Genomic DNA, 23,383 nt, shown 5'->3' with positions numbered 1-23,383 from the left:
AGTCTCACCGAGGAAGTATAATTGGGGCTCAGACTTGATGTTCAAATAAGAGCTGCAGGGAGGGTGCTATCAAGCGGCACATAATCACTTAATTACATATTGCTTTGTATTTTTCTTCAATTGTTTGGTGTGCTTGTCTTGACATCTCAGTAAGGCTAATCAGCTCAAGAACAGGGACAGGCCTGGCACTCTCTGTTCTCCCAGAGCCTACCAGCAGGGCTGGACAAACACTGTGTGTTCAGAAAAGGCTTGTTGACTTGAAGCAGATAAATAATCAAGGCTTCTCTGGGATAACTGCCTAGAGGGAGCTGCAACCCCCTCCTATCACTTTGTCCTAGCTCATTCCCAACAAGACACCCACACCCAAATCCCCCATCCTCTGGCCTCCTGCCTCCTACCACAGGGGTGAGAATTCATCAAGAGACACTTGCTCATGCTGCCCCAGACATATTTATTGAGGCCTCTCGTTTGACCCAAATACATTAATGAGAGATTGCTGAGACACAGCCCCAAACACAGTACCCTCCCTTCCTCTTGGCCAGGGACAGGATGGTCAGAAGGATATAGGATTTGACAGAGTGAGGGAAGGCTGCGCACAGATGGAGGGAATAGAAGAGAGATGGGGCCCATAGATAAAGCAAGAGGAGAATCACAAGAAGAGTATGGGGAATGACGGAAGAAACGAATAAGAGATACAGGTAAGTTATGGGATAAGAAACAAGTCAGATGAGCAAGCAGGGAAAAGTAGCTCATCAGATGATGGGGATTAGGGTCTCAGCACCCAGCATATGGACCCCAGCTGGCTCTCTGGCAGAGAATGACCTAGTGTCCCTGGAGGAGCTTGGGGAAGGACAGGGAAGGTGGGAGGGAACGTGAGGAGTGCAGGTGGGGCTGGAAGATGGTTGTCACAGCAACTAATCGTCATCGTCATCATCGTCGTCATCGTCGTCGTCGTCCTCTGTGTTGATCTCACCTGACAGTACATCCTCCAACCAGTCCTCTAGTTCCTCAGCAGAAGGGAGGTCTTCCTCATCGTCCATCTCCATCCATATGCTATCCGCCTAGGAGACAGCACAGGCAGGGAGGAAGCTAAGTCTGACCAGGGTCGTTGGACCTGTCCTCCCACTCACTGGACTCTGCATCCTTTCCTACATCCTCTGTCCCTTCCTTTCATCTGTCTTGGCCAGGAAACTGTCCAGGTGAAAGTCTAGGTTAGACTAGTGGCAGGTGGGAGTGGAGAGAAAAGCTAGATTGGCAAATAGACCTTCTCCCTTCAGTTTGTCTTCCATGCTTTTAACCACACTGAGCTTCCTAAAACAGATCTCTCTATTATGCCCAAAACCTTTGGTGGCCCTTCATGGCCTGTAGAATAAAGTTATCAACTCTTCAGCATTCAAGGCTTTTCATAACCTGCTTTTCCAGTTCCAGTACCATCTTCAGCGATCTTTAGACTCTGAAGCCATAAAAAACTACTTGCCCTTTCCTAAACCTGATATTCATTTTCCTACTTTCGACCTTTTGATCTTCCTTTTTCTCAGTTTGGAAATGACTTCCCTTCATCACCACTTGTTAAAATCCTATACATTGTACAATCTCCATTTTAAATGCGACTTTCTCTTAAACTCTTTCCTGATCTCTCAAGCAGAAATCACTTTAATTTCTGTGCATTTCTAGCATTTTATTTGTATCTTTATCATAAAGCTTATCAGATCCGGCCTTGATGGAATGAATACCTGCCTCCCCAATTAGACTGAGGACTCTATGAAAGCAAAGACTGGCTTATTCAATTCAACTCAACAGATATTTCTGAAGCACCTACAATGTGTGCATGAGAAGACTTCTGCCCTCAAAAAGCTCAAAGTCTGCTGGAATAGACAAACAAGATACATAAACAGCCATGTAGAAGTCATGTTCTCAAGGCCAAATGAGCTCTGGGAGTGCCATGGAGGGAATGATCCCATATGGGAGATCTGGAAAGATTTCATGGAGAAGAAAGGATTTGAACTGGACCTTGAAGGATGAGCAATCTGTTCCAACAAATAAAGACAGGGGCATGTTCAGACCCTCAGACCAGGCATGTCTACTTCCTCTAGAAAGGGCTTAATTTCTCGTTAGCAGAGGGGAGGAGAGCTACCTATGCTGTCAGAGTTGGGGTCAACCAGGGATAAGGGAAGGAAACTTACATCAGTAACATTGACGACTCCTATTTGTGGGGCTGACAAGTCAATGTCAAACGTCTTCTCCCAGTATGGGACCAGCTGCAGAGAGACCAAAACATGGCAACTTAATGGAGTCTAAAAACACATGAGTCCAAGAGGGTGAGTGTGAGGGTCGGCCCAGGGATAAAGAGAGGGGACAGCATCAACTGGCAGTCGATGGGGGACAGGTCCAGCTGTAGGGCCTGAAGACAGTGGGTAGAGCTAAGCAGCGAAAGAGTAGAAATCCCAATGTGAAAGTATCAGAAAGTTTCTCACATTTCTATTTGTTCACTCAGTTGCTCATTCAACAATGAGTGCTAGGAGTTGGGTATTCGGCTGAGAACAAAACCATCCTCTGAGACATGGAATCTCTATGCAGTGATTCTGTGATTGAGTGTGTACACCTGTGTGCAGGGTTATTGTGCCCATCTGCTCACCAGACCTCTGGTTTTTGCTAGGAGTTGGCCCTGGCACATGGGTTACCTGCCCAGCCCTGCTCTGGGAATCGAGGGTTGTGTCCCATGTGAGTCACTTGCTCAGGATGCTCTCCATGCCTACAGTGCCCTTGAACATGCAACAGGTATAACCTCCCAGAGCCCTCCAGCTAGGAGGGGGTATAGGAACTCTGAAAGAAAGCCCCAGCTAAGAAGGTGCCACAGTCTAAGGCCCACCTTAGGATAGCAGTGCCTGAGCTGTGCCTCTTACCAGGGGGAAATCATCAGGGTCAATCCAGATGATACTAAGATCAGGGTTTTCAGTGTTATCTTGGGCCACAGACTTGAGAATCTCTAAGAACTCGTAGCCATCTTGGAGTGAACACAAATGAGAAGTATGAGGTGAAGTAGAGAGGAAAGGGACCCAGGGGAAGTTGGAGTCCAGATCTATTTCCCTGCTCCCACAACTCCACATGTCTAGCCCCAGGCTGCTTGCAAATTCCCAGGAATGCCTCTCAAGTGAGGCCTAGGCTCCAACAAACATACCTGCCTCCCTCTGCCTTCCCCCCAATCCAATCCAGTATTCCTCCCTCACCAGGATCATCTTCCTCTGCAAAGGCCACAATGTGGATTCCATCCAGATCATCCTCCTGTTAGGGGGTGAGAGGAAGAGCAGAGTGGGGGTGGGGAAGGAAACCTTACTATTATACTCTCTGAAGTTGGAAAACCCAGAACAGATCCTAGATGTTCCTTGAACCTGAATTTTGTGGAAATCCAGCTTCTGAACCAGGTATATTCTTGTGATGTTGACCCTTTTCCAAGTGACACTGTCTCTTTTAGCTCCAGGGCCCCCACACCTCCTCTGGATAATCCCTTTATCCCCAGAGCCTGGGTCTCCTCCCTTGTCATCTTCATCCTCTTATGTCTGTCTCCCAATTCCTGACATTGTCTTCAGATCAGAAAACCTTCAACCTTTGCTGGTGCACTGTTTCTCCTAACAGTGGGCATGAGGAGCAGCGGGGTGGGATGTTTCTAGGACTTGAGTCTTCAGCCACCCATGCTCCTCAAGGGGCTGCCCTGGCCGGGGGCACTCACCCAGGTCTCATACATACTCTCAGGCTTCAGTTTCCTCAGGGTTGACCTGGAAGAGACAGTCAGAAGGGCAATACTCAGTGAGTGAGAAGGACAGCCCCCTTCTAGAGGGTCCCCATAGCAGAGGCTGCCTCTGGGTCAGGCCCAGGGCACAGACAGCTTGTAGCCCAGAACAAAGCCATCTGGCAAAGTCTAAGCTCTGGGCACCATGCCCAGATCACTGAATGGTTAAAGCAGTGGGGGAGGGGAGGGTGGACAAGGGGGCTGGAAGAGAGACTTTTGGTAGAAAGGTAAGAACTGGACATCTGGGTAGTCATCCATACATTTATATATTCATTCACTCACTCAATTGTGTGCCTGGTATATTCTAAGTACTGTGCTAAGTGCCGGGTAGAGTTGAACCAGGCAAACTTGTACCTGCCCTGATGAAGGGGGCATAATCTACTGGGAGAGGGTGGGAGAGAGTAAGTAGTATTTATTCTGATGAATGGGTATTTCTAGTTGTGGAATACTATGAAGAGAATTGTGTGTGAGTGTAGGGCAGTTTTTCAACCTCAGCACTATTAACATTTGGGGCCGGATAACTCTCTATTGTTGGGTGCTGTCCTGTGCACTGCAGGATGTTTAGCAGTATCCCTGGCCTCTAGCTACTAAATACCAGAAGCACTCCTCACAACCAAAAACGTCTCCGGATATATTGCCAAAATATCCCTTGGAAGGCAAAATCCTCCTTCCTCCTCGCCACTCCCTCCCCACCCCTGTTGAGAACCATTGGTGTAGGGTAATATATTAGAAAGAACGTGGGACAGATCAGGGTTCTGACACTTACTACCTATGGAACCTCTTTCACTGAGGTTGTTAAAAGGATTAAGTTAATAACAGAGACAGAAAGCACCTTGCAGTTCCTGGCAGACCACAGTCAGTCAGCACTTGTTTGTTGACAGATTATTTAAATCACAATCAACATCACAGTGAACTATACACATTTATGGAGGACCTTCTCTGTGTAGGGCTCATGGCTAAGTACTGGGGTGCAAAATATCATGAAAAATAATTAGTGTATCAGTGAGCGCTGGTGCCCAGAGGTGCATTCATCTCCAGTTGAGACCACCTTCCTTGCTGGCTGAGATTCCTCCAGCCCATGTCACAGACTGGTGTTCTAGCCCAAGGAGGAGCCTACCCCACTCAGACCCCCACCTCCTGTGCTCCTCCACAAAGTTGACAATCTCCTCTTCACTATTGGGCTTGTCTGGGATGGTCACAGGCTCTTCCATGAAGGCCTCATAGAAATCGATCTCGTTCAGCTTCAGGGTCAGCTTCTTTGCCACCTTTGGGGGAGGAGGCAGGAGGGGAGTGGAGCAGGGGACACAGGGTCACAGTGAGAAGCAGTTATTATGGGGGAATAAATATTAGGAAGAGAGTCAGAAAACCTGAGTCCTTGTCACTGCCACTGTGACATTGGGCAAATATCTTAACTTCTCTGGGTTTCAGTTCAACAAGAGAGGGGGTAGGTTAGATAATCTAAAGCCCCTCTTTGGCTCTAAAATCTATCGGGTGGGAGGAGCCTGGGGCGGGGTGGGGTTATCAGTGTGCAGGAGGAGCCCAGGTCCCCCACCGATTCTGGAAGAGGAGGCTGGAGGCAGCTTAGGGGCATGGAGGGGACCCAGTACAGCCAGGGGGTGGGTGAGAACCTTGCTGTCGAAGGTGGCAAAGAAGGGGATGTAGGGATGGAACTCCTCAGCCGCGTCCTCGTAGGCTTTGTAATCTGAGGGGGAACGTAGAGTCAGGCTTGGGGAAACCAGTGTCTGCCAGCGAGTAATTCCCCTCTCCCTCTCCCCAGTTTTTCTTTGGCAGGTGGGGTTCATTTTGAGACACACCCCCTCTAGTGCTCTGAGAATGGGTAAAATACAGTAGTGCTATAGTTGGGGGAAGGTGGAAGGCTGGACGTGCTTTTCTGGGAAGGGTCCAGAGCACAGAGATGAGAGCAGCAGATGGAGCTGACCGTGGCAGGGGAAGGAGAGGGGCAGGGAGTTGGGTGGAGATGCTGAGACAGCCGGTGGAGGGGCTGTAGGACGGGTGAAATGGGGGAGCCATGCAGAGGCACGGGAGAGTCAGAGGCTACCCACGCTCTGAATCTTTGCTCTTGAAGTAGCCAATGAGTTTGTTCTCATCCTCAATATTCTCAAAGGCCTGCAGTTCTCGTTCACCTTCAATCAATTCCACAGGGTCCTCTAGAACCTGGGAGAGCAGGACGTTCAAGGAAGAGAGTGAGTTTCTATTTTCACTGATAGAACCAGAGAGAAGGATCTAGGGAGAAGAAGGCTGGGGAACTGGGAGAGGGGGCTAGATGTAGACAGAGTGTGTATGTGTGTTGTCTGTGTGGTGTATGTGTGTGGTGCGTGTGGGTTACAGTGTGTGTGTAGTGTGTGGTATGTGTTGTGTATGTGGGGTGCATGTGTGGTGTGTGTGGTGCATGTATGTAGTTTGTGGGAGGGTGTGTGTGTGTGTGTAGTGTGTGATGTGTAATGTGTGTGGGGTGTGTGATTGTGTGTGTATTTATGTGTTGTGTATGGGTGTGTGTGGTGTGTGGGGGTATGTATGTGTGGTGTGTTTGGTGTGTGTGAGGTGTGTGTGATTGTGTATGTGTGGTGTGGGGGGGTATAGTATGAGTGTGTAGTGTGTGTATGGTGTGTGTAGTGAAGGGCTGGATGTGGTGCGTGTGTGTGGTTGGCGTGTGTGGTCTGTGTAGTGTGTGTGTAGTGTATGTGGTGTGTATGTGGGATGCATGTGTGTATGTGTGTATGTGGGGGGGTGTCTGCGGTGTGTGTGGTGTGAATGTGTACTGTGTGTGGTGTGTGTGGTATATATATGGTGTGTGTAGTGTGTGTGGTGAATGTATGTGGTGTGTGGTAAACGTGTATGTAGTGTGTGTATGGTATATGTGTGTGATGAGTGTGTGGTGTGTGTGTGCATGTGTGTAGGGTGTGTGTAGTGTGTGTGGGTGTGTGGTGAATGTGTATGTAGTGTGTGTGTGGTATAAGTGTGTGATGCATGTGTGTAGGGCGTGTGTAGTGTGTGATGAGTGTGTTGTGCGTGTGTGATTCATGTGTGGTTCATGTGTGTGATGAGTGTGTGGTGTATGTGTGTGGTGTGTGTGTGTGGTGTGCGCGGTGCGTGTGTGTGATGAGTGTGTGGTGCATGTGTGTGGTGTGTGTGTGATGAGTGTGTGGTGCACGTGTGTGGTGTGTGTGTGATGAGTGTGTGGTGCATGTGTGTGATGAGTGTGTGGTGCATGTGTGTGGTGTGTGTGTGATGAGTGTGTGGTGCATGTGTGTGGTGTGTGTGTGATGAGTGTGTGGTGTGTCGTGCGGTGAATGTGTGGTGCATGTGTGTGATGAGTGTGTGGTGCATGTGTGTGGTGTGTGTGTGATGAGTGTGTGGTGCGTCGTGCGGTGAATGTGTGGTGCACGTGTGTGATGAGTGTGTGGTGTGAGTGTGGGGAGTGTGGTATGTGTGTAGGGGGTGCGTGCAGTGTAATGTTGGGATTGGTAGGGACTCAGTGCCAGTGCAGTCTTTAAGGCCCTCAGGTCCAGGGGAACGCTCACATCAAGCAGAAACTCCACCAGGGTGTCAGCAGAAAACTCGCCGTCGTACTCGATGACTTCATCTCCCTTGAACACGTAAACGCTGTCCTCCTCAGTTAGTCCTAGGGAGTGAGCCAGAGGTGAGCCGTTATCCCAACCTTCCCACAGATCCGAGGATCCAAATCCAGGCTCACAGCCCATGCGGTAATCCCACGGGACCCCACATCCTGCACCTCACCCTTCCCTGCCCACCGCCTCCACGGCCCCTTAGCCCCTGCTCCCGATGTCGACGCCCCTACATTTAGGCCAGGAAGCTAGCCTGGCCCAGCGGCTCCCCGGGGAGAAACGGGGGGCGGGGCGGGGGCCTCAGGCAGGGCGTGAGAGGAGGGAGTAGGGCGATCCTGATTCCAGCGGTATTTCTCCCTTCCTCTCCCTGCTATAACTAGAGACAAACATTCAGGCTACCTCCTAGTAGCTGACTCCCAGTCCAGCCCTTTAACTCTGCTATTACTGACCAGATGACTTCATTATTACGAGCCGCCCCTCCCCCATCCATATCCGGAGTCCCGTCTCCAGCCTGTGCTGCCCCTGGTGGCCGGCTGCTGTAACACCCAGCCACGGCTCTGGAGGGGGAGGGGTGGGGAGAGGAGTTTACAGAGGCTTCTCCAGCTCTGCTTGTGTTCCCTGACTCCTCACTTCCCTCCCGCACCTAGCCATGATTTTTAGGTAAGAATAAAGAAGGTCACCCCACCTCGTTCTAGAATTTGAGAATGGGTCTCTATAAGGAATAAAGGAGAGCCTGGGACCCCCAGCCATAAACCTCCCACTCTCAATATTTTCTACCCTCCTTTCAGAATATACATGGTGGAAGAGTTCCTGAGCTCCTCAGATCCCACTGCCTGTCTGCCAAGTCCTCCCACTCGGGCCTTCCCCAGTCTCCCATGCCGCTTTCCCCTTCCTGCTCTTCCCGTCTCTCCCTTACCTAGTTTCTTGGCCACAGCTGCGTCCTTCTCAGAGTCCACCAGCCCAAAGCCAACACCCTTGTCTTCTAGGACTTGGGCTGCTAACTGGAGGGAGGGGTTAGAGTTAAAATTAGCCCCTGGAATTCTTATTAACTCCTATTCACCATTTCATGCTTTCAAGTTGGATCAATTGGAATGCAGGAAATATAAGAGTTGACTTTGACATATGCTAAGATCCATAATATCCCCCAAATCACTACAACCCCACCCTTTCCATCTTTGGCTTGACCTTATTTTAGTTCATGAATATTTCTCACTTAAAGGCGCTGCACTTGATACTTCAGAAGTCTGGCTTCAGAGTGAACGGAGGGCCCCTTCCCTCCTTAAGACTTGGGCCCTTGCACTCCATCCTGATCAAAGGCCAAGCTCAGTGTGGGGGTGATGTTAGAAGTCCCTGAGATTCTTCAGAGTGACTCCCAATGGGAAGAATTTTGGAGGTCTGGTCATGTTGCTGAGGAGTGGAGAAGGCCAGAGATCTGAGAGTACAAGTCACCCCTCGTCACCCCCAGAGGGAGAGAGACTGACAGACTGGACAGTTCTCCTCATCCAGGCCCAACTTTCCCCTTTCACACTCTACTTTAGCCTGTCCTTGGGCTGTGGACAGTCACACTGGAGTTCCCTGCCCCCATAAGCCTCTCAGCTCAGCGTTTAACCCTGATTCACTCTGCTGTGGGCATAGCTTGTGGCTTTACCCCACCCAGCACAGACTTGGGCACCGTGATTCTCAGGGGGACAGGGAAGGGTGGTGGTTGGCAGGTGTTATGGCCAGGGATACTGAGCACTCAGGATAAAAATACTCAGCTCATTAATCAGATGGCAGTTTCCAGCACCTCGCAGGGGCACACAGAAATGACAGCCTGTAGTCTTGATGTCTCACCCTGAAATGAGCCAAGCTCGACAAGCTGGGGCCTATCTGTACCACCAAGCCAGAAAAAGGGTCACGGAAGCTTGGACAAGGAAACTCAGACACATCCCGGCTCCTATAGGGGTGTGTGTGTGACCACATCTCCCAGGCACCCCTAAGCATAGGTTTTTTTTCCTTTCTTTTTACAATAACCCCTCTCTCCTTTGGGTCTTCAGTCAGATTGGGGGTAAGGAGACTCTTTCCACAAAGATAGGGAAGGTGTTCTGAAGCCTCCTTCAACCATAAGAATTTTCCAGTCAGGGCATCCAGCTTTATCAATAGGGACAGATGGGGAATCAGGGAAGGGAAAGGAAGAGAGGGAACTGGGAGACCAAGAGGAGGGATGGTCTCTAGGAGATATTTAAACATTTAGCCATTACATAAATGACATGTAAGTATGATATCAGTATTTAAATTTATACTGTTTGGATCTCTTTGGGGTGCAGGCCCTAAAGTGTGTGGAGAGGGGGCATGTTCTGGCCAGGAAAGTCTGTTGGTGGGGTGAGGGGGGTGCAGCACACTACACTGCAGCTCTCCCCTTGCCCCGAAGTACCTCCATTTCCCTTTTTTGACCCCGTGTCCTAGTCAAATCTGGTGCTAACAGCCTCCTATAGTATGGAGGGGAGATCCCCTGCAGCACCCCGTCTGCAATGGCCTATCATAATACTTTTGGGTTCCTGAGTCTCTGTTTCTCATTTGGCTAAGGCCACCTGCCACTTGTATCCTGTTGGTCAAGACAGGGGTCCTGCCACACTGTCCCTCGGCCCCAGATCCCAGCCTCAGAGATCTACATGGGGTTGTAGGATAAGACCTCAGAGAGGGGCTGGGCATGCTCTGCAGCCCCGCAGTCCCCCTCACTCACCTCCAGGATCAGCTCCTCCATCTCAAATTGTCTCTGTGAGGCCTTGTCATCCTCAGGGGGGTCGTGGTAAAGGAGTGCCAGCACCTCATACTTCTTGAACACGTTCTTGTAGTTCTTTGCATTGACATTGATCACACGGTCCACACCATCGTACTGAGGGAAGTCCAGCCCTTCCTCCCCCTGTACCCCTGACTTGGGTGTCCCTAGCACCAGCACTAATAACAGTGCCAGCCGCAGACCCAGCACAGCTCTGGCCCCCATCCTGTCTGTAGCCCTCATGGAGGTAGTGAGATCTGGGTCAGCTGTCCTGGTCCAGAAGAGATTAGCTGGGGTGGGGGTGGGGCCCTGGGTCCCGAATCCTGAGTTTGGGGCTGTAAGTGGGTGTGGGGTGGGAAGTGGCCCAGAGCAGTGGACAGAGGACACTGCTGGGTCCTGGAGAAACTGCCGACAGAGCCAAGAGAAAAAGGGTCAGGAGGAGAAATAGGAGCAGGGGGCGGGGATGGAACTGGAGCTGCCCCCTGAAATTGGCAGCCCTCGGTCCCCACCTGGTCCTGTCTAAATATGTCTCTGTGGTTGGCAAGAGAGATGGATAACCTTCTGAGGCCAGGACAGCTCCATGAGGGCTGGACTGCTCCCACCTCCTACACCTCTCCGCCAGTCTCCCAGTGGCTTCTTCCCTCCCCTGACTCCCAATGTCCAGGGCTCCTCAGACCCTGTCCCCACACCGGCCTAAGAGCTCATCACCATATTAAGAAAGGAAAAGGGAGAGGCGCTGGAACTAAAAATAAGACCAGATGAGTCGGAGGTAAATGAAGCTGGGACTGGGGGAGGGGACGTGGAGGGGTTATTTGGGAGAGCGGAGGACAGGGCCAGGGTAACTAGACAGAAGGAAATTTGGATGGAGGAGGTATTCTGTGTCAGAGGCTAAATTGATAACATAGGACAAAAGGGGACAAGTGTGATATTGACTTTGCACCCTAAAACCAGGGAATCTTCTATAGGTGAAGTCTGTTTCTTTGATCCTTTGGAGAAGGGGGGGAGGCCAATAAAAGTGTGATCCAGGCTGCAGAAAAGAGACCCCTTGCACTTCCCTTTAAAGAACAGGCCCAACGATGAGGTTGTTCCCTGAATAAAAGATGGAGCCGTGTCCAAAACTGGAGACTTGGCTCAGCTCCAGCCAGTTTCCTTTGCTTCACTCAACACTCCTAACTCGGAATGCAGGAGAATGGTAGGGCTGGCCAGATCCCATCCTGTAGAAATTCTGATTTGGGTTTCTCTGCCGTTAAGGCCCATGGTGAGAAGGGGAATGTCTCTGGCTGCCACCTCCTGCGTGTACTCTCTACCCTGATCCTACAGAATGGAACTCGGTTTTCCAGGACACAGTGGGAAGGGAGGATTCCCCAGGTTGCATGATTTCAAACAGAGCAAATAGGTACTACTTGTTCCTATGTCTTTAACAAGACAAAGAGGATCAAGTATAAACACTGGGGAAAAAAATTACCCCTAGGAAAACATGAAGAGGTGGGCCCTGTGTCCTGAACCAAGGATGTTGATTAATTCTGTGCACCTGAGATATGAAGTGGAGTTGGGGAGTTAGGGACACCAGCTTGGAGGTGAGGCAGAGTGGGTGAGTTCAGCTCTGGGTTTCTAGGAAAGAAGGATCTTCTTCATGGCCCTCCAGGGCTCTTACCATGCACAGGTAAACTGAGGCATGAGGGAGACCAGGGAGAGACTAGATCAAAGTCAGATGCTCCCAACCCCACCCTGAGGTACCTGATTCTGGAGGGATAGTGTTTATTTTGTATCCAGGCAGGGGCGTGGAATTATGTTAGCAGAATAACTTTCCCACACTCCCGTGGGGTGGACATTACACAGTTAAGCAAGGAAGGCCACAGAGAATCTCAAGAACAAGGCAGGAATGGGTCCAAGAGGGACAGCTGTCACCGTAGCAGGGGAGACCAGAGCCAGCCTAAGTATGGCATGTTAGAGCTGAAAAGAGCTCAGAATCCCATCTCCGTGTCTCCCAGAAGAGTGACTAATATGCCCAGAGGCCCACAACCAGGGCAAAAACAGCTGCGAGAGATGGGCAGGCCCACCCAGAGTAGATGACCTAGATGTCGTCCAGCCCAGATTTCCCACTTCTGCTGCATTCTGAGGGAGGGGGAAACACTGGGACAGAAACATTGGAACATTAGACTACTTCCATCATGGATCTGAACTTTTGTATCCCCAAGGGCATGAGACGGGACTACATGGTGACTCAGTCTATTCTCCTGTCCTGCAGTGACCAGACCTCGTCACCCCATCCCACACCCTCCCATTGCCCTCTCTGGCTCCAGTGCCACTCTTACCCTTTCCAGCACCTGCACCCCTCTCTGCCCACCCCCATCCTTCTCCCTCTGAAACTTTGCTACGAAGCCCCTATCCTCGAGGTCCCTGCCTTCAGGCCCTTGGGCTTACCAAGCCTCAGCCACTGGTATCAAATGACCCTGAGTTGGGGCCTCTGTATTTTTAACCCACCAGACACCCGAAGCTCCTGCTACTGAAACCCAAGGAGCGGCCCCTCCCCGCTCCTCCCCACACCTTCCTCACATGCGCAGTGGCCCCTTGATCTTCCAGGGTCTGGTTCAGCCGTGTCAGCGGCCAGGGAAGGACCCCAGACTGAGATAGCCCTGTCCCTAGGAGACCTTGTGTGGGAAGAGGGAGGGGAACAGGAAAGAGAGAGCCTGTATTGTAAGAGCCTAGATTGTAAGAGCCTATATTGTGAGATTCGTCTGAAAAGTGGTTGAGGGCGCAAGTTCTTGGTTTTCTCGCCTATAAAATGGGGCGGAGTGACAGAAATATGTCTGTGTGAAGTAACTGATGGCATGTAAAGCCCTTGTCCAGTGTCAGGAGTCGTGTGCAGTCATTTAATACATGTGTTTTGTTTTAGGTAACAGCTGACGATTTCCCCCAGCTCTCTTTATCACTTCTCTCTTACCCTGGATATTTTGGGGCTCAGCCGACCCTCTACTCTGAAAGAGGCCTGGGAATGAACCGACCCACAGGGAAAAGCAGAGGAGCTCTCTGAGCAAAGCGAAAGGGGCAAGTGGGTGAAGGAAAAGGAAGATCCACCAGGATGAGGGTGGGCAGGAGTGAAAGGCTCCCCGGGACGACTCATTCATCCAAGAAGGGACCAGTAAAGAGCCCAGGCACAGGGACCAAGCTTTCGGAGATGTCTATCACCCTGTGTAGAGCAGGGCTGAGGTGCCTCACCTAAAGTAAAGACTGCAGAGATTCAGAAAACACTGTTCCAGCCTCTATTTCAAGGCCACACCAGAGAGAATGGGCTGAGTGACGGGATGGAGCCGAGATGCTCTGACGACGGGGACACAGGGCAGAGACCACCAGTCTGCCTGGAGTCCTTCCCTCCTGCCTGCCCTTCCTCAGAGGGCACCACGTGACCATTCCCATCATTTAACCTCATTGGACCTCAGATTCTTCATTGATCAAATAAGGTCTCCTCTGGCACCACAACTCTACGGTCCATACACTGGTCTGAGGAATGGGGGGACAGATGAACCCACCCCACCGGCCTCTGCTGTGGGCCCCTCTACAGGGTATGGCTCAGCTGCCCCTCTCTCACTCCCTTTCCATTTCTCTGAGCCCCACTGGACTTCTGGGACAGTTGTTTATCCTGTTCTTGCTCTCCAAGGGATCACAGAGTGTCTTAAGGTAGAGGATAGCCCTCAAGGGGCAAGGATGTTTGATTCACATCCCCTCCCAGTCTGGCCTCCAGTCCCTGAAAGACTCTCCCCACCCCAACTCCGGCTACCATGAAGATCTATGGAGGGAGCTTCACAGCAATCTCCACGCCCCCCAAATCACATGCCACACATCCAGACAGGTGAGGGCTGTTCCAAACATTTATTCTCTGGAGACTGGCTACCAGATTCAACACGGCTATGCCCCTCCCCTCTGGGCTCCCTTCAACCCACCCATCTCCTACTGTGACATCCTTAATCCAGCCCCAGCATTGCCTGTCTCTCTCATCCAAGGTAATTCAACCTAGTGTCTCTTGGCCCCCAACTCATGTGACCTCTCAGATGTTGTGTCAAACGCATGATCCCTAACCCTACCCCAGCTCTCATGACATCCCTATGCCATGGGAAGCTCTTCCTCTGCTGAGTTTAGTAGTACGTCTCCCTCTCCAGCCAGCCTATGGAAGAGAAGACACCAGAGTGAAATGAAAGAAGGCAGCAGGGGGAGAGAGGCAGAAGGAAAGCAAGGACAAGGTCGGAAGCCTGGGGTCTGGAACACAGGAGCAGAGGGTTGGGGTCTCTACCAACAGGAGTAGAGGGCACAGTAGAGGCCAGCCAGTGAGTGGAGAGAAGATCAGTAGGTCTGGAGGAGTGAGGTGGATGGGCCAGCTAGTTAGGGGGCTGGTGGCCACTCAATCAGGGCAGGGCCCAGGGGAGCCTCACCACCAGGTCGTTGACGGATGATGAGTTTTCTGATTTCATCATAGATGAAGATAAGAATGCTGTAGGGAATGGCACAGAACCACCAGACCATCCTGCAGAGATCAAGAGTCAGTCAGTGTGGCAGGAAGTACAGAGGCCAGAGAAAGGCAGGTGCAGGGAACAGTGTGCAGGAATCATGTGTCTCATGTGTTGTGTCCACTATCTGCCTGGGACTGCCGAGGGCTGGAGACAGCGAGGTGGGGTGAGTAAGCTCCAGTGAATCCCTACCTTCGAGGAGGTCAGAGCCTGGGGCGAGGGATTGGGGGTGGAGAGGAGAGGCTCAAGACAGAACGTAAAAAGCCAGTGATAAGATAATATGATAAATGTCATAGTGGAGGTACATGCAGTGTTGACAGATGATCTACTGATTTTTGTGGAGTTGCTGAGGGAGATCCCCTTTGCTTTCTGCATACTCTAGGCCTTGTGCCCACCCAGGGAAGGCTGTCTGAGCAGGATGGGTCTATCTGAGACATTCCCCAGACATCTAGTGTGGGGATATTCAGCCAGAGAATATGTGTGTGTGTGTGTGTGTGTATATATATATGTATATATATATACACACACACACACACACATATATGTATATATACACATAAATATATATATATACATACATACATATATATATATACACACACACATAAATATATACTCTTCCATATTGCAAAGATGGGGATTTATTTTTCCCTGAATTTCTCTCTCTTTTTTTTTTGGTGGCTGGCTGGTACAGGGATCTCAAAACCCTTGACCTTGGTGTTATAACACTACACTCTAACCAGCTGAGCTAACTGGCCAGCCCCCTTCCTGAATCTCTTCTATAATTAGAAACCAGGAAGATGGACTCTGGGGAAGGGTTGAATCAGGACCACAGTTGTTCCCTTGGATGACTGAGAGAAGAGGTGGCCTAGATCAGCACTGTCCAATAGAAATATAATGGCAGGCACATGTGAAATTTAAAATTTTCTAGTAACCACATTAAAATAAGAAAAAAAAAGTGAAATTAATTTTTAAAATAATTTCATTTAACCCAGTGTACCCACAATATTATCATTTCAACATGTAATCAATGTAAATATTATTCATGAGATATTTTACATTCTTCTTTTCACCCTAAGTCTCGGAAACCCAATGAGTATTTTCCACTGACAGCACGTCTCAACTCAGACAATAAATTTTCAGTGATTAAAGGGAAATGTAGTTCAAACAAAACGTTAAAATTGTATTTAAAAGAAAAATATTTTGCACTGCTTTAGTTTTTAACTTTAAATTAATTAAAATTAAATAAAATTACAAATTCAGTTCCTCAATCTCACTAGCCATGTCTCAAAAGTTGAATAATCATGTACAGATGGTGATTACCATATTGGACCGCACGGACCTAGGCCATGGTTCATTCTGCACACACACTTTAACAAATATAAACATTTATATACCAATAGTCACACATTCATTCAACAACAATCATCACGTGTCTACTCTGTGTCTGCGTTGGTTATTGGGGAAATAAAAATGATTACATGATAGTCTTTGATCTCAAGGAGCTCAGGGGGATCAGAAAAAAGAAGGTAAATGCACACACACAATAAAGAATTACAATATTAGGTACCGAGTCTTATGGTCAAGAAATACACAGAGTGTTTGAGAGCATGCAGATAACGCTCAACTGCATGTTATTCTATATTGACATTAATAACAACAGGAACAAAGCTACTATTAACAAAGCATCCCCCACGACCCAAGAATGCTTGGTCCTTTGTTACCCATTTCTATATGTAATTCTCACAACACTCTGCCAGGTGTGTTTTGTGGAGACTTTTCAGGTGAAGCTGAGGCTCAGAATGGTTACATACTTATCCAAGACTACAAAATAACACACAGTAGAGTTGAGATTCAAACCTGGGATTGTCAATAACTAAGGCCAGTGCCAATGTCTCCTACTAAACATTAATTGAGCACCTACATTGTATAAAGCGTTATGTAAAGGTGAGCAAAGTATGTAAATGCATAGAAAGCAAGTTGGAAGAATACACATTAGGTCATTAAAAGAGTCTATCTATGTGGGGTGGGGTAGTGGAGAAGGGAGGAGAAAGGGACTTTTGCTTTTTTCTCTGTAAATTTTTAAATAGAATTTTTTCACGACAAGCATATACTAATATTAAAACAAAACAAAAACCTGGGAGATGAACAAGACGAAGTACCAGACAATAAGAATTTCAGTATGCTCACTCACATATATGTACATTGAAATATATTGCATAAGTACAACGGAATTATCTAAGCATAGATGAGGCTATTTTTATGGTTACTTCAGCTCCAAGCAATATGTATCCTTGGATAGCTACATCACACACATCATCATGAAAAAATTCCACTTTGTTAAACACTGGTAAGTCTGCTAAATTTGCATGTCTGGTGTGCTGTGATCACTTGGCACAGTTTCTAATACCTCCCTAAATAAGATCCATTTATTGGAGCACATACGACTCTCTCCTTACATCACTGAGGGTAGCCCCATTTATCCAGGCAGCCCATAGTTCGTGACAGTCTTGTTCAAACACACACTTCCTTTCACACACTCCCTGTGCTGGAGAATCCCCTGCTTGCATCCCTTCCCTTACTCACTTGAGGGGGTACATTCGCAGGGCCAGGTCCATGCCTGGAGTGTAGGATAGAAGAGCAGCCAGGAAGGTCTCCTCCAGGATCCCAAATATTAGGATCTTGTTTCTGGGAAGAAACATTTACAGCTGTGCTGGGGATGGGGAGAAAAAGGCAGGGGGAAATGGCATGTTCCTGTGTGCAGGTTTGGGAGAGTGTTGGGGACATTTGGTGGGCACTCACTTCATGCCCTGCTGGAAGATGGAGTTGCGGCGGGTCTTGCAGATGATGAGGTCAGCCCACTGCACAACCACGATGCTGACAAAGAAGGCCGTGTGGCACGTGAACTCCACCACCTTCCGCTGCTCATAGGTCTGGGGGGAGGGCGGGCAGAGAGGAGACATCACTCAAAGTCTTCTTCCCTCTCCTGATTTAGACTCCCACAGCACTTCACACTTACCTCTGTCTTAGCACGTTTCATGTTGAATTATGATTTTTTGATATATTTTTTTACCTGACTGACAGCTGCTCAAAGACAAGGACTTGTCTTGTTTATCTTTGTGGGATACACAAAGATAAACACCCTCCCCATGTTTAGTTCAGTGAACGGCATGGAGCACAGCTCAAGAAATACTTACTAAATTAATGAGAAGGACAGCACTGGAGAAGAGGGTGGACTTACAGAGGAAGGCAGGGTCAGAGGTCATAGGCCAGAAAGGAAGGTGGGGTCAGGGGGCGATGTGAATACAGAGGGGAAAGGAATGCCCAAAAGGGTGGTACCAGATAGGAGACATTCCTTCATTCATTTGTTCATTCCTTCATTCACATTTTACACATGAGGAACTTAGAGTCTAGCGGGGAAGATAAATATGCTATGTCAATACAATAAATAGGTTATAAAAGAGAGATCACAGAGCGATCTGGGGACACAGCAGAGGTGCATCTAAATTAGACTGGAGAAAAAAGACTATGTTTTAAAAAATAAAACAGCATGTTTATAAAGTAACTTGTAGATCAAATAAGAAATTTTAAAATGTGTAGGACTACACAATGAGATACTACATATCAAGCCTCATGGGATGTGGTCAAAGTAATTTCTACTTGGCAAGAAATATAGAGCCTTAAATGATCAGAAAGCAAAGTCTGATCATTGATGAGCCAAGCATCAAACACAGAACAAGCCCAGTCAGCACGTTCGTGTGCGTGAGATCATACCACCACTCACCTTTCACAGTCATCTCCCACTGCCTGCGTCCCTCCCCATCACTTCTTGAAGACTGTAGCTTCTTACTCACTGTTATTCTTCCACTATTCCTGTCCTCCTTTTTGGAGATTGAAATGTCCATATTGATGGTCCTTCCAATACCATCGTCCTTGATCATCTTCCAATGATTTGTTATCCACTCCTCACCTGCTGCTTGCTCCCATGGTTAAACTCTAGATATTGTTTTTTCCAATACCTACAATTTCTCCATAATTTCAGTTCCAAGTCCCTCCCCTCCTGACCACCATCTTTATCTTTTCTTCTCACCCTAGTATCTCCATTCCAACACTTCTTGAACTCCCTTGGACTTACAATCCGTTGACCCAATATGTTATATATTTGGTTATTATCTGTCTTTCCTCTTTTCCCCAACCCTTAACTAGAAATGAGAGCAAGAACTTGCTCATTTTTGTTCACTATAGTATTTCCAGGGCCTAGAACAGTACCTGGTACATAGAAGATTCTCAAAAAATATTTGCTGAATGAATAAATGAGTGGATGTCAATGGAATTAATGGTGAAAGATATTTAGAAGGTAAGGAGCTATCCTTGCTTCTAGCAGTATGAAGTATACTTCCTAGGTGGGTGGCTCTATACTAGATTATCTGAAAATTACAGTATTTGAAGAGACATGGACCCTGCCTTTATGGAGTTTATTTCTCAGAATAACTGTTCTCAAGCCATTTTTGTAATGCCTCAAGTAGTCTTCAACATACAAGGGGCAATCTCATTACTGCAAATTACTTTTAATTATTTTTAATTTATTATAAAGAAATATAAATCATGCTGCATCTTGGCAGCAAAGAGGAGTGATCAGGATGTAAAACTAACAAGGATTTGAGTTGAGGGTTGAGGAGATGTTGGCAAGGTGCACAGTGATGAGGACTTTGGATGTCATTGGGCTCTGGAGCAGTGTTGGTAGCTGGGGACACTGACATCTGATGGCCTCATGAGGCTCAGCTGGCAGAAGCCAAGTGTGTATGAGGGGCATTTTTTCAGTTTAGATTTGAACATACTTTTGAGAAACCTGCAGTTGCCTGGTTTGGAGGCATCATGGTGAAGTTGAAAGTGCTCGGTAGGAATCAAGAGTCCAGGATTGTAGTCTGGCTCTTCTAGGTGTCCACTGTGGGACCCTGATGAAGTCATTAAATTTTTCTAGACTCGGTTTCCTCATTTATAGAACGATGGTAATAGACTATGTGTCCTTTGTGTGATTCTATTTTAGTGATAATTGATGTAACATCTCCCAATGTCTTAAAAATTGGGACAGGAATGTTCACAGATACAAAAAAGCATACTTACAAAATTGTTGAACACATATGGTTGGCGAGAGGCCTTCAGTCTGAGCCTCATTTATTTTGGATGTTAGGAAAGACTATTACAGAGAAGCATCCTCTAGGTTTAAAATGCTTAGAATAATGAGAAAAGAATATACAAAGAAACAGGTTTTTTGGTTTTAAACCATACTATTTGAAATCTCATGAAGGGAGAGAGTGTGACAGAAGAGGACCCAGAATTCATTTCTGGGGCAATCATGATTAAAACCTGGCAAAACAGAAATCAGCCCAGAAAAGTTGATATGACAAAGAAGATCTTCAGGTCCAGGGGAGTCAAAGGATCCGGAAAGGAAGGGACAGACAACAGATAGTAAGAATTAACAGAGATGAGGTCACTGTCAGCAGAGAGGAGAATATTTGCTGATGTGATTGGAGATTGAGGTCAAATGTTCAAGTGCTCCTGTAGGACTAGAGGTGAGGCATCAACTCTGGTGGCTCCTGTCTCCCACTCTTCAAACATTTGCACAGCCCACTCTTCCCTGTCACTTCCTCACTTCTACTGGTCACTCCTACCACCTTTCCCCTCTACTCACCCACTGCTGCCCATAGCTGTCCTCCAGATCATTCCCATACCGATCGTCCCAGTTGAGGCGGATGCCCAGCAGATCAGTAGGCCTAAAACCATTCTCAGCCAGGATCACAAAGTAGGTGAAGAATCCAGCCACAGCCTGGATCATCCCTGTGAGTGATGAAGTCACAGGACAGGGGAACCTGGGTCAGAGAAGGGCCCCAAAAGGTAGGCCAGGGAAGGGGGTGGGGGCTGGGACATGCTTCTAGCTGGGTTGGTGTGTGTCTGAGCAGTAACACTGAAGATTCTTGCTGTCCACAATCTGATCCTGTCACCTCTGTGGTACTTGCCTCAAAGCCTTGGCATCTGTTTCTAAACTCTAACTTGGCGTTACCTTTGAATCTTAGGACTGAAAAAGACTTTAGGAGCAATTTGCTCCCTCTCCCTATTGAGTGAATGATGGCCTCCTCTTCCTCCAGTTCTTCTGACTTTCGGACACTCATCAAGCCCTCTCCTCTCCTATCTGCCCCCTGCCTCTCCTTTCATCAAACCCCCTGTCCTCCATGCCCGGACCACAGCAAGAGCTGACATTAATGCTTACTTAGCTATAGAGTTGTGCAAGTTACCTTGTGGACATAGATCCTCACAATAATTCTGAACTATTATTTACGTTTCATAAGTGGGAAAACTGAAGCACAAAAAAGATTGAGTTTTTGTCCAGGGTCGTTCTGGCAGCAAGTGATGAAACTAGGATTCAGACATAGGTATGACTCCGAAATATGTGCTTTTTCTGCATGTTTTTTCCCCCTAGATATTGGGGTGATTTTCCTTGTCCCCAGTTTGTGTTCCAAGTCTATCCCTTGCCTTATTGCCTGAAACATGCTATTGTACCTGGCAACTCAAGTGTCTTTCAAGGCTGGCCCCAATATAAATGCTACCTGTGTCTACAGCCTTATTTTCCACTACTCCTTTGTTAAGACTAAGGGCTCCACCAAACTGATTTAGTCACTGTTCTCTAACCATGCCATGTGAATTTCCCTTCTCCTCTGGTCCCCCATACCTGACCATACACTTACTAGTCTAAGGTCTATCCACCAATACCAAGTTTCAGTTCTATTTCCACCATAAGGCCTCACTGACTGCTCGTCATTGGTGAGCCTGCTTGCTTTGTACTCCTGTAGCATGTTCTGTTTACTCTCATTTTTAGCACTTGGGAAGAGACTATTATTTTATGTATGTTTGTTCCTTTTCTACTGGACTCTAAGTTGGAAAGATCAGAGATCAATGGTTCTTTGTGTTCTCACTTTGTTGCTGAGAAAATGTCTCTTTGACTTCCAAACTGAGATGGCTCAGATGGCCAGGCAGGGACAAACACTCCCCATCCCCTTCACCCCTCCTTCCTCTGGCTGTACCAATCTGTCCATAGGTCATGCCAATGAGACGGTTGTTCACTAGATTATCAGTCTTTGGGTTCCGCGGAAGCCTCTTCATGATGTCGCTTTCAGCTGACTCGTAAGCCAAGGAGATAGCAGGGACCTGGAGGATAAAAGGTAGAAATGACAGAGGTCGCAAAGTTCAGAGAAAAACTCAGAAGTAACTCTATCTCTGCCCCTCTCTCTTGACACAGGTTTTTCCTACTATTCAGTCCATCACACAGGAGTTCCGAGAGCTGGGTCCCAGCTTGGTCCTCACCATGTCAGTGCCCAGATCAATGCAGAGGATGGTTATGGTGCCCAGAGGCAGGGGTATACGGAGGATGATGAACAGCAGGAAGGGCGTGATCTCAGGAATGTTGCTGGTCAAGGTGTAGGCGATGGATTTCTTCAGGTTGTCGAAGATGAGGCGGCCTGGAGAGAATGGTCAACCTTCTGTGAGAAGCTCTGAGAGGATGCACCTCCCACAAACAAGCTCCTGGACAAAGAGACCACTACAAAAAAGGGTCCATGAGAGGGTCTGGAGATCCTAGACCTCAGCAGTCCCAGTTTAGTTTTTATTTGTGTGACTGTTAATTAGAGCCATGATTTATCAGCATGCCCTGTCTGTGTGCTCTTTGTTCTCGGATTCAACATGGCTAATGTTATCTGATCTCTGAAAATTAAGCAGGGTTGGGCCTCGTTAATCCTGAGATGTCTGAGAATATCAGTATAAAATGTTTTACAAGATTAAAGCTGATGTGCAAAGAGTCTGGGTTTGGGACAGGCATGTGTTTCAATTCCATCTTTTGCCATAACTAGTTTGTGACCTTGGGCACCCCTCGCCTCTCTGAGCTTTATTTCTCCTGATTTTGCCAGATTGTGGATTTTTCCTTGACTACCTCTTTAAAGATTGTAATCCCTCCATGCACTCTCTGCTTTATTTTTATTTTTTCATAGCACTTAACTTCTTTTAACACATTATGCAATGTATTTATTTTGTTGTCTGTCTCTCCCCTCTGGAAATTAAGTTACACAGGGCAGGGATTTGTATCTTTTCTTCTCCCCCTATTGTATCCCCATCATCTAGAACAGTGCCTTGCACATAGTCAGTGCCGAAAATAATTTATTGAAAAAAAGGATATAAAACACAAAACAAAGTGTTGGGATCATACTAGGTTTCCAAAAAGTGGTAACCATTATTATTATGTGAATTATCGTACGTTTTGGTAAGATAGCTTCAGGCAGAAAGGAGGGAGCCTGAGAAGCAGAATTTTGGGTTTTTCTCTATCCACCAATGGGCATTCTTTTCAGAATTCTCTGGGAAAGAGGGTGCTTAATTGTGCTCATGCAAATCAATTAATAAATCAGGCTCCAACTGATCTTGATGTATCACCACCATTCAGACCACGGGTTCCCAGGGGGCCCTCCTGAAGATTGTGGAGTATGGAATAGTAGTCCCAGAAGGATGGCTACCTCTTAGAACTTGCTATAGACCTACTTAGATCCCAGTGACAGAGGACAAACAAGATACTATGCTCTACAAGAGTCCCAGTCTCCCTAGCACATCTGGACTTTTCCCCAATCTCATAAGAGGGTCCCAGAGATAACACCAAGGTCCAGGTGTCAATCCCTGTGCTGGCCAGCTGCCAAAAAAAAAAAAAAAAAGG

General features: G+C 47.8%; 2 protein-coding genes and 1 long non-coding RNA gene across 3 annotated transcripts in view; 1 reads left to right on the top strand and 2 right to left on the bottom strand.

The window, feature by feature from the left end:
* Window positions 1-431: 431 nt before the first annotated feature.
* CASQ1 (calsequestrin 1) lies at window positions 432-10,561 on the bottom strand. Its single transcript, XM_063104951.1, has 11 exons — window positions 10,097-10,561; window positions 8,291-8,375; window positions 7,330-7,430; window positions 5,851-5,962; window positions 5,416-5,489; window positions 4,922-5,052; window positions 3,728-3,773; window positions 3,228-3,282; window positions 2,904-3,004; window positions 2,184-2,258; window positions 432-1,061 (listed from the first exon to the last, which is right to left on the bottom strand). The coding sequence occupies exons 1-11, from the start codon at window positions 10,373-10,375 to the stop codon at window positions 915-917; spliced, it is 1,206 nt and encodes a 401-aa protein (XP_062961021.1). The 5' UTR covers window positions 10,376-10,561; the 3' UTR covers window positions 432-914.
* A 141-nt stretch (window positions 10,562-10,702) lies between these two features.
* LOC134383664 (uncharacterized) lies at window positions 10,703-22,608 on the top strand. Its single transcript, XR_010024198.1, has 3 exons — window positions 10,703-10,901; window positions 13,029-14,800; window positions 21,929-22,608. It is a non-coding gene; the product is annotated as an uncharacterized LOC134383664 (long non-coding RNA).
* Window positions 14,266-23,383, bottom strand: part of LOC134383662 (sodium/potassium-transporting ATPase subunit alpha-4) — a 28,324-nt gene continuing 19,206 nt past the window's right edge. Inside the window, exons 16-22 of the mRNA XM_063104950.1 lie at window positions 21,994-22,148; window positions 21,714-21,837; window positions 20,327-20,472; window positions 17,437-17,567; window positions 17,221-17,322; window positions 14,560-14,651; window positions 14,266-14,294 (exon numbers count right to left, since the gene is read on the bottom strand). Coding sequence (XP_062961020.1) covers window positions 14,266-14,294; window positions 14,560-14,651; window positions 17,221-17,322; window positions 17,437-17,567; window positions 20,327-20,472; window positions 21,714-21,837; window positions 21,994-22,148 — 779 coding nt within the window. The remainder of the gene's footprint in view (window positions 14,295-14,559; window positions 14,652-17,220; window positions 17,323-17,436; window positions 17,568-20,326; window positions 20,473-21,713; window positions 21,838-21,993; window positions 22,149-23,383) is intronic.

This window comes from Cynocephalus volans, chromosome 8 (assembly GCF_027409185.1).
Source record: "Cynocephalus volans isolate mCynVol1 chromosome 8, mCynVol1.pri, whole genome shotgun sequence".
NCBI lineage: Eukaryota > Metazoa > Chordata > Mammalia > Dermoptera > Cynocephalidae > Cynocephalus > Cynocephalus volans.
This window is presented reverse-complemented; position numbering and strand designations above follow the sequence as displayed.